General features: G+C 37.1%; 1 protein-coding gene across 1 annotated transcript in view; it reads right to left on the bottom strand.

Annotated features, from left to right (window-relative positions):
• LOC102222653 (transient receptor potential cation channel subfamily M member 4-like) overlaps positions 1–15,419 on the bottom strand; it is a 61,389-nt gene that overhangs the window by 22,867 nt on the left and 23,103 nt on the right. Inside the window, exons 10-16 of the mRNA XM_023349510.1 lie at positions 12,491–12,609; positions 11,843–12,145; positions 10,375–10,476; positions 6,978–7,106; positions 6,645–6,774; positions 4,394–4,539; positions 3,039–3,151 (exon numbers count right to left, since the gene is read on the bottom strand). Coding sequence (XP_023205278.1) covers positions 3,039–3,151; positions 4,394–4,539; positions 6,645–6,774; positions 6,978–7,106; positions 10,375–10,476; positions 11,843–12,145; positions 12,491–12,609 — 1,042 coding nt within the window. The remainder of the gene's footprint in view (positions 1–3,038; positions 3,152–4,393; positions 4,540–6,644; positions 6,775–6,977; positions 7,107–10,374; positions 10,477–11,842; positions 12,146–12,490; positions 12,610–15,419) is intronic.

The following is a 15,419-nucleotide window of genomic DNA, read 5'->3' as shown; positions in this document are numbered from 1 at the left end:
CTGCCTTCAGGCAGAAGATACAGAGCAACCAGAACAAGAACCAACCGTCTCAGAGACAGTTTCTACCCGATAGCAATAACAAAACTAAATGCAATCAAAAACAACCATTAATCATCATAAATGACGTATGTGAGAATGTGGCTGATCTTATTTATTTATTTATTTTTTTGCCAGTTGTTTGTTGATTCTTGCATTGTGTGTGAATTGTGAGACAGTTATTTTTTGTTTTTGGGCATGTGCACCGACTGATGGCACCCTTGTGAATTTCGTTGTCCTTGTGATAATAACAATAAAGATTTATCTTATCTTATCTTATCTTATCTTATCTTATCTTATCTTATCTTATCTTATCTTATCTTATCTTATCTTATCAAATCAAATATGTCTATGCTTTTCCTGCATAGACATATTCATATACACATAGGCATAAGTGTATATCATTTATGTCTATGATATACACAGCATGAGAACTGCCCAATGCCATCCCAACAGTGAAACATGGTGGTGGCAGCATCAAGCTTTGGGGTTATTTTTCAGCTGCAGGGACAGGACGACTGTTGCAATTGAGGGAAAGATGAATGCGGCCAAGTACAGAGATATCCTTGAAGAAAACCTCTTCCAAGTTCTCAGAACCTCAAACTGGGTCGAAGGTTCACAATGATCCAAAGCACACAGCTATAATAACAAAGGAGTGGCTTCGGAATAACTCTGTGACCATTCTTGAATGGCCCAGCCAGAGCCCTGACCTAAACCCAATTGAGCATCTCTGGGGAGACCTGAAAATGGTTCCACAAACGTTCACCATCCAACCTGACGGAACTTAATACAGCCAGGATATTCAAATATCCACTATCCTGGTTTTGTGAAGCAGTCCTCTGGATAAAAGATAAAGCTAGGCTTGACATAATGTGATCTGCATATTGGTTTATCCATTTTAGAAGGGTTAAACCAGGCTTAGTGGGGATTCATGTCAAGCCAGGTCTTTATGGAGGAATTTTTCTGCCATAATTTCAGAGCACACATTTTCATTTTGAAAGCAGGACTTCATGTCTTTTGTCTCAAAACTTGTAATGTTTACTCAAACCTTTCTCCTCGCGCTCTTGCAGAACTCTCTGCTCACTTACGAAACATTTTCTACTTGCTTTGAGACCGCCTTTTGGCACCGTCACCTGGCAACCTCCAATAGAATGAAAGTGTTGTACTGGATCCGTTTGTTTCCTTCTAGCGGGTGTGCCTGTGTGGCTACTATTGATGTAGCAACCTGTTCCACCTATTCAATGTAGGGACTTGGTTGGGTAAACAAACTCCTGCCTTCTCACATAGGCTGCTCCAGCTCTGCTGTCGTAGGGACAGATACAGGAAATCCTTCCTGCCACATGCCATCTCACTGTACAATAAAAGCTAAATCATTGTTCTGCACTAATCAGTCCAATTTTGCACAACTGCACTGTGGCACACTTGCTATACATATATTTAAATATACATATCTGCATTTTTTGAATCTTTGCAAGGACTGCTCTAAGTTGCTTTTTATATTAACAGCATTTTATATTTTTACAATTTATAGCATTTTATATTTATTTTTTATTTTATCTACAACTACTACTCAGTGGTAGTTGTTATTGTGTCTTGTCTCTATGCTGTAACTGCGAAGTAATTTCCCTGCTGGGATGAATAAAGTACTTCTATTCTATTTTTCTATTCTATTCTAATATCAGAAGGCTGTTAGCGATCAGAAGGCTGATCTGCTTCTGATCTGCTTCTGATCAGTGTTGGCAGTGTTCAGTGTAACATGAAGCAGAAAGCTGAGGCCATTGTTTCTCCCTACATCCAGAGGGTGGCGCAGGTTGCTCCAATCGATAGTAGCCACACAGGAACACCGCCTAGAAGGAAACACATGCACCCAGTACAACACTTTCATTCTATTGGCTGAGGGGTTGCCAGGCAACAGTGCATTCTTGTTCCAGATCAAGCAAAAAATGTTTTTTAAGCTTTTTTTTTTGCAAAAGCGATTGTGCTCGCTTTTGTAAGCGAGCACAATCCAAGCAGAGACTACGTCTGAGCTCAAGGAGAAGTGTTGAGTACAAGCATTATAAGTTTTGAGAAGAAAGATATGAAGTCCTGCTTTCAAAATAAAAATGTAAGCAAAAGTATTTGAGAAAAAAAGACATGAAATCTTGCTTTCAGACTGAAAATGTGTGCTTTTAGAGTATGGGAGAAAAATTCCTCCACAGGCCTTATGCAGTTGAGGTTCAAGGTGTTAAATGTGTCTTGTTACAATGTTATGAGAGACAAAAGAATCTTCAGTAATATCCTATGGCTAATGCCTACATGAGTTCAAAATAATAAGATTAAGGTAATATACACATGACCACCCTCTGTACGTTCAGTTTAGCTAAAGATCCGTAATCACAGAAAACAGAGTTCTTTGATGTACTGTTAGTCAAGACTCAGGAACGAGGGATGAAATCTTGTTTATTTAGTGTACAAGAACTTCAAAATTACCATTTCAACATTATCAACATGCTAATTGGACTGAACTGGACTCTAATGACAGCAATTTTTATTAATTTTCATTTGACTTGATTTATTCTTCTCTGACATCTGTGTACATATAATGACCTTTGTTAAGAGTCTGTAATATGTGAAAGAGCCTTGGAGTAAATTCAGCTGAACTAAAAAGATGCATCATTGGTTGTGAAAATATTAGAATGACTTTGGTTCTAAATACATAATCACAAATTTTGAGGACACAAACAATGCATTCTCATTTCCAAATCAATTACTTATTATGGAGGAAAACTAAACTTACACTTACGCTTTAGAAAAACTATTTGATACATTACTTCTTTTTGTTTCAGTGCAATGTCAAAAAAAGCCTCAGCAAGGACAAACTAAACTCAATCAATAAAGTGTTGTTCTCTCACAGTAAAAAAAAGTCAGAAAGAAATCAACAATTTCAAATCAAATAATATTAATACAAGCACAAACCCTGATATTAAGCTCACAGTTTTGCAGAGCAATAAGGGAAGACTAACCTGAAGCTGATCAGATTGGTGTAGATGAGCGGAGGCATGAGGAAAGAGAGAATCAGCTTCCAGACCTTGGTAGACCTCTCCATGTCACCCCACCATATCTCAGACAACAGAGACTACAGCAGAGAAACAAAAGGTTACGATGTAATCAAAGACAGAAGACCGATGATATTCAGCCTGTATCTACAGCCATAATCAGTCCAAGAACACTGAGAAGCCTGACAAATGTGAAGTAGGCCAAAAATGTCATTACTCAAGTCAAAGTAATGATTTTTTTATTATCTTCTCCTTCTCTTCAAATTTCAGTCTCTGGGAGACTGCCACCATAAATACACATAGACAATGCTTATTATAGTGTGTGAGGATGGCGGTTGGAACTGAGATGTTAGAGTTATACAAAGCTTGCACTTCATTGCAATGAAGGCATATACAACTAGCTATACATAGTATATGTAATTTATGTACAGTTATCTGGGGGGTTACTTTGCCATTCAAGACTTCTAAATGTAGACAAAGATCTGAAAATGATACCAGCTTTCTGAGTTTATTATCATACTTGTCGAGCTCAAAAAATTAACATCTCTTCTCTATTAACTATTTCAGTAACAGGTGTTAGGAGTATTTTACTTTCTTATTAAGTTATGATTGGTTTTCACTGTTTTGTTCACTTTACAGAAGGTATGTGATCACAATTACACTGTGTGACAAGAATGTATTCTGTCTAAAATACAGCTTTGTTGCAATGAGTACTAATGGTAAATGGCTTTTACTTTTATAATGTTTTCTCATTCACCCATTCAAGCATACACTGATGGTGGCAAGCTACTGGATGGTAGCCACAGCTGCCCTGGGGCAGTCTGACAAGTACTAATTCTGAAATATGCTAAAGAGTGATCTGGTAAACTTTTAACATCTCCGTGTTTCTGTGGAGGAGTGGAATACAGTACTAATAAGGTTGACTATAGTATTGAAAAAGGTTAAACACAAGATAATCAGGGAACTATGATCCTTAGAATAATTTGACTAAATAACATAATTTTCTTAGTGCAAAATCAATATAGAAATAAACTGAGAACAGATTGGATTTGAATTTGGTGCACGTTTGCTTTATTTTCGCCATCATTTCTCACATGGAGCACCTGCATTTCTCACACAGAGTGATTTCAAATAGTTTTGACTAACGGGCATAAACAAGAAAGAAATTTACTCATCCAAAAGGTGATAAATTTATGTATAGAGCAAATGCTTTCTTAGGCTTTGGAACACAAGAGAAGCACAGTGGGAATCATCTTCAAATGGAGAAAACATGGGATTCAGTCACTGACAGGCCAGATTTTTGGAACTATGTATTTTTCTACCTGAACACCATCATGACTGAAGAACAGTCGGGCATCGGCTGCCGTGGCCATCTCCAGACATGTAGCCCCGCCCCACACAGGAGACTTCCTTATAAGGAGTGTGAAGGAGAGGCTCTCACTGCTTTGGTAACACTCACCAAATACATCTGAAAATACAGGATGAACAGAACATGAACGTTTTGGGACATAAGCTGGCCGGTTTAACACTAAGTTCAAATCTATGAATTTGAAATTAGTGTTAAGCACATCCATTGTTCTTAGCTTTGTTAGGTCAAAGAAGAGACAACAAAGTGCCTCATTGTTGATCACAAGCCATTTTCATTTACACTATCTCCTGATCAGACCTCATAGGACGGATTAAGACATGAGAAATTGGTAAAACTATGCTTTATATTAATCTTAATATTACTGGTTTGTATTAATGACTTTAATGCTGAATAAACAAATAACTTGGTTGACAAAGGTAACATATTAGCCTTTAACATGGAAGTTAAGCTAGAGTCATAGTCAACATTCATAAAAGTAATGAACAGGTGCAGGATGTTGGAAATATTAGTTTAATTATGCTAGTTTTTAATGTAAATTTTAGCTAATGTTGAAATATTAGATTATGTTTGTTTTTAGTAGGCCTCAATTTGGTTAACTTTAGACTCTGTTTAATCTACATATAGCCTAATCAGTAGAGTATTTTAAATTAGATGTAGTATTCGATTTACCATATTTTTTGAACTATAAGCTTCTACTCTTTCCTCCACACTTTGAACCATGCGGATTATAGCCCGGTGGTGTGGCTTATAGTAAGGTGAGCTCTATACTGTAGTCTGGAAAATACAGTAATTAAAATTAGTCTACTTAGTACAATTTTTCATATAAGATTACAACCTTAAAAATGTATAAGTTACATATATTCATCTGAAAAAATGCTGTAGTTCATTATAACCAAAGAAGCAGAAATCTAATCAGAAAAATGTTGAGCATAATAGATGTTTTAGTATTGAAATTGCTCATGTCTGTTTTATACGAGTTTGAAGATATTATATGGGATGGGTGCTAATTTTTATAATCAAAACCTGTTTGATGTAGCAACGCGTCAGGTCAATGGAGAGGTCAGGAGGGCTTTGTGTGGAGTTAGAAAACCAGTTTGGGGCAGTATGGAAGATGGAAGTACACCTGGCTGACAAAATTCGGTCCTACATTTTTTGAGTAGAAATGTTTCCGCATGAAATGGCACATCCATTGTTTTTAGCTTGGGAAGCTGCTTTAAGGAGTGTAGGGAGAATGGATTATTTAGTGAATTTACTAGATGCCTAGACCTTTAGTAGAGTTGTTTTCATGCAGCATAAGACGTGCATTGTTCCTGGCCTGAAAAAGTCTCATGCTTTGTCTGCGTGCAGCGGTAGCCCGGAACCACGTGCTGCTGGGACGTAGGATGAGTCCACCTCTTAAACAAATAATGTCAGAACGCATCAGACAGAAAAAAAACGCCTTGATGTACTTTGATATAAAGTAATTGAGCTAAAACAGCTATTCAGATCGCTGGGGTGAGACTGCATTTTTTTTCTGTCCACACAGCGCTCCCCTGAGACATGTCTTCGTAATTTGTATTTTTCTAAGGTAATCAATGTTTTCTTTGTGGCTTTGGTATCTAATCAAATTTTATCCATTTGATTGTTTGAATAAATTCTGGTTCATTGTGAAGTGATTGTCTTTATGGTTTCACATTTACACGTGGGGAGACAAGACACGAGCAACAGGTATTCAAAAAGAAAATTCAGTTCTATTACTTGGTTCATAAAGCAAATCTCTGGCTTACAGCTGATAAAAACTAAATTCACTTTCTCAGAAAATTTGAATATTTCATTCATCTGTCCATCCATCCATCCCTGCTTATTCTCTCAAGGTTGTATAGTTTTATAAGACTGATACTTTTAAAAATATTTTTATATGTTGTGGCCCACACATTCTTGAAGAAGAATGGTGACTGACTACTACCAGCCAGTCGATCAGCAGACAGTCACTGAAACTTTCCAAAAGCAATGCCTGAGATTTTTACATTTGGCGAAAAAGTAACAGAATAAACTTTTCCATATTCATTTCAAAACATGGCCTAGTTAAGGTTAACCCTCTAACCCAGGCCTGTTACTAAGATATTTAAACTCTATATGTAAGGTAAAAATTCATTCAATTAGAATTCTTAGGCCTTCAGCCTTAAAGAAACTAACTGATAAATATTTTCTCTGTGCAAACTCACCATTTGCCAGCTTCTCAAACCTCTGTGCCAATTGTTTCATGGCCAGCTTGTTCTCTGAGTCATTCTCCAGTTTGGAAAGCTCCCTCAGAATCTTACAGGCACCAAGAGCACTTAGCACAGACTCCCCTGCCTGATACGGAGACACAGCAAGCCAATTAAGAAGCAATGAAATGAAGCTAAATAAAAGGCAATTTAGAAAAAGATAGTATTAGGACTTGCACATTAATGCTACTGGTTCTGAAAGAACAATCATCTTCAAATGGTCAAGTTAAAGCTAAATAAGTTCACACACACAAGCCTTGGACTAAAGTTTTTAAAGTAACATGTTCTCACCATTTCCCAGAAGTATATAGCCATTTCAGTGCGGTTCTGTAAAACAGCCCAAATGAAGAGAGCTGCCCAGGGTGAGAGGCAGCACTGGTTGCTATATATACATTCGCCCTGCAGGAGTTTGTTGACTTGCTGAAGTTTGGAAAAGACAAATCAGAGCAAGCAGTTAGTTTCACCTGGTGACATCGTAATGTAGAGCTGTGTGTCATCTGCATAGTTATGGTAGCTAATATTATTTCCTGTTATAACCTGAGCTAGTGGGAGCATATAAATATTGAATAAAAGGGGTCCTAGGATTGAACCTTGGGGTACCCCACATGTGACCTTTGACCTCTTTGATGAAAGGTTTTCAATTGAAACAAAGAAATCCCTGTTCTTTATGTAAGATTCAAACCAGTTAAGCACTGGACCCAACTCTCCAGTCGATTCAGTAATATGTCATGGTCAACAGTGTCAAAAGCTGCACTGAGGTCAAACAGAACCAGCACTGTGGTTCTCCCACAGTCCGTATTTATATGGATGTCATTGAACACTTTTACGAGGGCGGTCTCTGTGCTGTGGTGAGCACGAAAGCCAGACTGGAAGGAGTCAAAGCGATTGGTTATTGTTAGGAAGCTAGTTAATTGTTTACACACAGCTTTTTCAATAACTTTGCTGATGAATGGGAGGTTGGAGATCGGCCTGTAATTCTGCATTAGTGATTTGTCCAGACTGTTCTTTTTTATCAGTGGTTTGATTACTGCTGTTTTCAAAGCCTGGGGGAAAACACTTGATGAGAGTGATGAGTTTACTATTTGGATCAGATCAGAAGCAATAACAGGCAGGACTTTCTTAAAGAAATGTGTGGGTAAAACATCCAGACAGCAGGAACTTGAGCTTAGTTGACTTATAATATACTGTAGAAAAAAACCCGGCTCCCAAATAGGATCCTAAAACGGCTCCCATTGTGGAACCGGTTCCAATCGTTCACTTCAAAGAGCCGGCTCTTAGAGCCGGATCGTTCGCGACCGACACATCACTACTGTACTCAGTGCCAGTCTGTGAAAGCTGCAAGAGAGGTGAGTTGTGTTTTTCAGCACACAGTAGAAACGTGTTAGCACCATAATTTTTAGTAACTTAGACAAATAGTGTGAAATTTACTAATTACTAGATGTGTGCCTAGCACCAATTTTTGTACTTTTAGTTTAGTTAATATTATCAAACACTTCATGTACTAAGTTAAAGGCTAACTTAACGCTCTGGTGTAGTGTGCTGAATGAAGCGGAGCCGTTGCACTGATTTGAACTCCCCATATGTTCTCATTCAGGTACATCATTTATTATTTTATTCTTCAATGTACATTGAAAATATTAATGCTTTACTGTACTCGGTGCCAGTCTGTGAAAGCTGCACGAGAGTGTGCTGAATGAAGCGGAGCCGTTGCACTGATTTGAACTCCCCATATGTTCTCATTCAGGAAATAAACTGCTTGATAAACCAGAAACTTCTCATCTTCATTAAAAATCTACACAACGCAGAGTCGAGGGGTTACTGGGGCCGGCCTGGTACAGTGGAGTGAAGCAGAACCCGGTTACACTGAATCAGAACTCACTTTCGGAACCTGTTCCCCTCTCTGAAGAAATTGTTCTCATTGGTTGTTTAGGGACACTCAGCAAACCCCGCTGCATGTATGAGGTGGAAATTAAACTGTATGGCGAGACATGTGTTGTCCCTGTGTTAGTAGTAGGATTTGGCAAACTCTGTGAGCCAAAAATCCCAGTCCATTCCTACTTGGTTTTGAGTGAACTCATTTGTTTAGTCTTTATATGGACAGTTCAGCAACATAACTGTAAAGGAATATTGCTTTCATCAAATATATATCGGTATTGTGTTTATGGGTTTAAAGTTGACAGAATTATAGGGTGTAAATGGCATCATATTGATCTGAGAAGGGCAGAGGCCTGATCAACCGTATGTTCCTTCGAAACCTGTTTGTAGGTCGCTCTCAAGCTGAATGCTATACTTGGTTACGGCAACCCTGTGCCAAATCTTTATCAAATTTGTCAGTTTTCCATGTATTGGGATTGTAAAATTTAGACTGACTTGGATTTTGGTGAAATATAGGAGGGGTGGATGTAGCAAGTGTAGTAAGTGTGTAAAACTGTTTATATTTCACCTCAAATCCATCCTCATTACCTGTGTATATTTGTTTTTCTTAGTTTTTGAATTGTATTTTATTTTGGCGGAGAAGCTTTTATTTTCTTGTTTCCTGTTTCCGCGTCATATCTTGTGTGTTTGCGCTGCCCTCCTCAGTTCACGCTGAGCTGCGCTGAGGAGAGGTGAGTGTACAAAGTTGTCTTCTGTTTGTGTATTAAAATATTCAAAATGTCCTAAAAAGTATGTTTGCCAAACTCACAAGTTGTTATATATTGTTCCCCAACTATTTTATGTTTAGCGCAGCACTGTACTGGGTATTTAATTCCCACGTTAATGACATTTATTGAGTTTACCATGTCAATGTGGTTATTTTTGTTCTTTTGATTGGTTAAGGTCTGTGTGGGAAAGCCAGAGCCCAAGAACTGCTGTGCTGCGAATATTCTTGTTTTAAACAGGTATGTGAGTTGCTTCAAAATGTCATCTGGATGTTAGATTAATGTATTTAGTATATTTTCATATTTTAATGGAAAATCCTTTTTGTTATTAATTCAATTTGAATTATAAAAATTGTAACTAATGGGCCGATTATTTTTGTTTGGGTTTTATTTTAATTTTCTTGACATTTTACTTTATTATTTGTCAATGTCTGAGAAAATTTTGGTTGGTTATAACACAGTCCTGTAACAGTTCGTGCCGAGCTGCGCTGAGGAGAGGTTTGTGGGGGAACGCCAGAGCCCAAAAACTGCTGTGCTGAGAATATTCTTGCTTTAGACAGAATAAACCTACTCTACTGCTGCAATACACACCGGGGTCCTTGTCTGCTGGTTCCTTTTGCCCATTACACACAACGCAGAGTACATACAACAGATGAGTCGGATGAGACGGCTACATCTGCAATGTGGAGGGTATTATCCACAGTCCTGAGACCAATTCAGTCATAAGAAGGTCCAAAAAAGTAATGATATTGTCAGGGTCATTTATGAGACTACATTAGTGTTGGTTACTTTTCAATTTTACAATTGCAGGAGAATGTCACTGTACTGATTAATAATTTTCTAGCATAACATTTAAAGCAGAGATTTTGATCTGAATATTTTGGCACATGAATCCATTTGAGGATGAGAAGCAGACAAATATTTTCACAATGTCAGATTATTTATTTTTTTAGATAAAACAAGTACATGTAGTGAGTCAAACAAAAGACTTTTGCCACCTCAATGACCTGTGAACAGGTTCTTATGTAAATAGTTCTGTACTCACTGACCTTCAGTGCTCTTCTAGTGCCCATCCTGGGGTCAAGACCCAGAGCTCCATAGTAGAAAGGCTCACAGACATCACCTAAGAGATCCTGCAGCAGGCGGGATACCTGATGGACAGTCACAAACTTTGCTTTGATATGTATTATAAGTTTGCCTCCCTTATTTGTTTTACTACACATAATGTGATTATTTAAGTGGTCTTTAGCATAACATGCAAAGCATACTGAAAGAAATCAAATATGTTAAATTGATTATGGTTGTAAAGAGTCACAGAGTAATCACAGAAAAATTCACTTTATTGCTACAAGTGTGGGCCATTGCTTGAATTTGATGAATTCAGGTTTTCCAATAACTTCCATGTCAACTGGTGTATAAAATCCAGTAGGTATGCACAATGACTGCTTATACAAACATTTGTAAAGGAATGAATCGTTCACAGAACCTCGGTGAATTCAAACATAACATAATAGGATGTAACTTATGCAGAAGGAGATACTGAAACGCAGAGTGCACAGAGGTCACCAATTTTCTGAAGAGCCATTATCTTCAGACCCCCAAACTTCAAGTGGGGGTCTGAAGAACTAACCTGACCTTTATATAATTGATTTTAATGACCAAGTAGCTACATCTAGTCCTTATCCACCTTATTCCTATATTTCATTTTGTCTTATAGAAACTCATTGCTGACCCAAACATTATGATAAAGACTCGGATCAGACGATTATCATTAATTATCCTCGTAATAGCAGAAAAAACCTCTCCTCGCCCCCAAACACAGAAATAGTTTGGCTGCAGAGAAAACTTATGACTTTAACTTTATCAGGCTGCCCCAGTGCTGGACCAAATGCCCGGTTCACTACAGGCAGCCTGAGTCGGTCCCACCAATGTGGATCAGAATGAGATATCCTGATATAAAGAAACAGCCTGCCTATTTCTAGTCATGTAGAAATAGGACTAGAAAGGAATGCCTCTGGTAGGCACTCCCTCTGTGCCTACCAGAGAGTTTTGCATTAATTTATTAATAACATTATCTTCATTTTATCTCCTGCCTCTGAGTCTGCATGCATTCTGGATCTAACAACACTCCATGTAGCATTGAGTTGCTTTGGAATTGAGTCGCTCTGGGAAATATTAGTTAATCATTAGTGTTTTAAATCACACAAGATGGATTGTCCAGTATTAAAAATCTTGTTGTACTTTCAAATTTTCAATTATGTAGAGAACTTCAAGCTTTTATTGAAGCATAACAGTTATATTTTAGGACAAACACATTTAAGTTAATGCAGAAAGTAAAAAGACATTGTTACATTATATTTCTTAATGTGGAATAGGAATTGGCTATAATCAGTATGAGTAGGTCAGAGCTTTACAAAACTGAATATTGAATACGTTTGAGTTCCTTGTTGACCTTACTACTACTTTCCCTCAGTTGTTCAATCAAACATCTGCTTGCTGCTCAAGTGTTGAACTCACCTCAAACAAACTAAGATCCTTTGCTGAAGCACCTGTGTTTACTTCCATATGGAAAGTCTCCATGGCACCTGGTGCAGCTCTGTCCACAGAGAGCTGAGATCCAGCCAGGCTCTGTCTCTCACTCAGACGCCTCTGGAGTAGAATGTATGCCAGCAAGCTATCTGACAGTGAGCGATACAAGCTCTCCAAGCGATTATTTGTCAAATAATTCAGGATGTTGAGACCATTATCACAGAAGAGACGCACAAACTGGGGCTTATTATTGATCAAAGCATCTGTCATGGAGTCCTCAAGGTCCTCATACTGAAAAAAAAAGTCAAGCAACAATGTCTATAACAGTGTTTTTCAAACTTTGTCTGGCAGAGGACCACTTAACCCAGCTAGCAAACACTCACAGACCACCTAACTAGAAATTTCCTCGGAATAACACATCTTAATACGTACAACCTGAAATGAAAACATTAGCCTCTTAACACACTTATTGTTGTTTTCTGTCTTCATCAGATAAGGTCCAGATAAGACTCTTATCTGTTCCTTACCAGATATTTAGATATTTGAACATAACATTTGAGAACCCCTGAGCAAGGTGTTTGAAACTAGAACCAAATTAAAACTCTGGTGTTCCAACAGAGTATAAAGAAAAAATACCTTCCACTGTATGTCTCCATTGAAGAGCTCAGCTTTTGCGATGTCTACTCGATTCCAGGCCACAGCCAGTTTTAGCTCCTCTGTGTACTCACTGGCCATACTGGTTAAACGTTTACTAGCTTAACACAAACACAGTAGACAAACAACAATATCAGAGTGACAGAAATTATAAAAAATATATTGCCTTAGTTTTGCATAATCATTTTCAGGGGTGTCAAACTCCAGTCCTCAAGGGCCGGTGTCCTGCAACTTTTAGATGTGCTTCTGCTGCACCACACCTGAATAGAATAATTAGGACATTAGCAAGGCTCTGGAGAACTGATCTACACAAAGAGGAGGTAATTAAGCCATTTCACTCCAGTGAATGTACTGTACATTCCAGTGAATGTACATTCTAGTGAATGTACTGATGTACCTGTGGCACGTCTAAAAACTGCAGGACACCGGCCCTTGAGGACTAAAGGACTGGATTTGACACTTGTGATTTAAGTGATAGAATACATGAGAACTATCATCTTTAAAATAATCTTCATTCAACATAAAATTAAAAACAAAGTTTGTAATCTTTATAAAATTAGATTGCACTGAATTTCAGATCATGCTAAGGATTCTACCAAAAGCATTTTTCCCCACACTAGTTCATGACAGTGGATGTGGTCGCTTGGCAGCCTAGCTGGGTTGTTCCTGGTAAGATTGGTAAATTATCCAGATTTGAACAAAATTATATCACCTTGGTGATTTCTTCATCAAGTGATAGATCAGTATAGACAATATGTGACCAACATTGTCAAAATTAATTGCAACATATGTTACACGAGGCTGTAATGTAATAATATGTAGTAATAAAGTAATAATTGGTATTGATTTAAAATAAATATTGGTGTTGATAATAATTATATGGTAATCTGTAGAGGTTGTACTCTGGTGCTGGTGCCCTGTGATGGGTAAATCATGAAAATCTCAAAAATAATACTGGTTCAACGGAAAAATAAAATAAGTGTGATTTATTGAACAGAAGGCATTTCTCTTCAAAGACTGTTATTTAATGGCTTGGTTTTAATCAGACTGATCTGTTTTGCAAGAGGATTATTTTGGCATAAATGAGTGAAGCTATTCTAATTATTACATTTTTTGCATTCCTTGAAGTAGCTACAGGGTGAGGTGGAGTAGCAACCATTTTCATTTACTTTTATTGATTAATCACAAGCCTATTAATAGCTAGAGTTATTTTAAACATCTACATTTTAGTTTCCCTTATCTAAATTGTACCAAAATCAATTCTGCTTATTGCTTTGTATTATGCACCATGGACTTACTCTTACCTTTTGGATCAGGTTTTAAAAAATGTATTTAGTGTTGAATACAGATAAGGCCATTATAATTGAGGATTTTATACAAATCCTGAAAAATACAGAAATTGATAACCTTATAACACATAGCACCACAATGTGTAGTAATGTAATATAATAAAAACATTGTTAAAACGGCATTATTGGTGCAAAATGTAATAAAATCCTTGAGTGCATTTTACAATACTTTCTGCCACAATTATAATAACATTAAAAGATTTTGAGCCAATTATTCCAAATTGTGAAGGTAACACTTTTTTAGAAATATGATATTGCATTAATTAACTGGTGCATCATTTAATAAACAATTGCAAATTGTTTGTGTTCATTCTAATCATTATACAATTGAAACCAAATATTTACATAGACTGAATAAAAAGACAGAAATAAATGTTCTCACTGTCTGAAGTAAAATCTTGCCAAACCCCTCATGCTTTACGTCAGTTGGAATTACCAAAATTTTTGTATTTGCTCAATGCTAGAAAACTTGATGAGAACATTTTTAGAATTTTTTTGTAATTTTCCTCAATTTCAAAGGTTTACATACATTTGGCTAGTATTTGGGATACTGTTTTTTTTTAAATGTATGTTAATTTGGTGCCCTTTCATAAGATTAATTTAGATAAATCTTTTTCTTCTCTTTTCAATGCCTTTCAAGATAGGTATTGCAGCCTATTTTTCACATATCTGAAAGAGATTTCAAATACTTGGGCATCTTTATTAGTTCTGACTTATTCTCATCTTACTACTCCTCCCTCGTTATGAAAATTAAGAATGATTTGTTGAAAAGATCCCTTTTATCTACATCACTTCTCAGTAGGGTTAATACAATATAAATTTATATTCTTCCTAGCTTAAACTTGTTCCAAAGTCTCTCCTGGTACATCTGTTCTAGGTGCCTCCAAATCCAAGACCATGGACGTCAGCCAGAAAAGGGTAGAGGGCTTTCTCCTCGTCGGGGAGGATGTCCTGCTCCAAGAGGAGGAATTTAAGTATCTCAAATGAGGGATACTTAGAAATATATACAGTGTATATATTTGTATACAGTATATACAGTGCCTTGAATTTTTCAACCTTTTGCCACTTTTCAGGCTTCAAACATAAAGATCTAAATTTTTTATTATTTTGTGAAGAATCAACAAGTGAGGTGGAACGAAATTTATTGAATATTTTAAACTTTTTTAACAAATAAAAAACTGCAAAGTGGGGCGTGCAATGTTATTTGACCCCCTTGAGTTAATATTTTGTAGCACACCACCTTTTGCTGCAATTACAGCTGCAAGTCGCTTGTGGTATGTCTCTATCAGGTTTGCACATCCAGAGACTGAAATTCTTGCCCATTCTTCCTTGCAAAACAGCTCGAGTTCAGTGAGGCTGGATGGAGAGCGCTTGTGAACAACAGTTTTCAGCTCTTTCCACAGATTTGAGATTTTAATTGAGGTCTGGACTTTGACTTGGTCATTCTAACACCTGGATATGTTTATTTGTGAACCATTACATTGTAGATTTTGCTTTATGTTTGGGATCATTGTCTTGTTGGAAGATAAATCTTCCTCCCAGTCTCAGGTCTTTTGCAGAGT

This window comes from Xiphophorus maculatus, chromosome 16, assembly GCF_002775205.1.
Source record: "Xiphophorus maculatus strain JP 163 A chromosome 16, X_maculatus-5.0-male, whole genome shotgun sequence".
Classification (NCBI taxonomy): domain Eukaryota; kingdom Metazoa; phylum Chordata; class Actinopteri; order Cyprinodontiformes; family Poeciliidae; genus Xiphophorus; species Xiphophorus maculatus.
The sequence above is the reverse complement of the archived record's forward strand: the minus strand, read 5'-3'. Positions and strand labels throughout refer to the sequence as shown.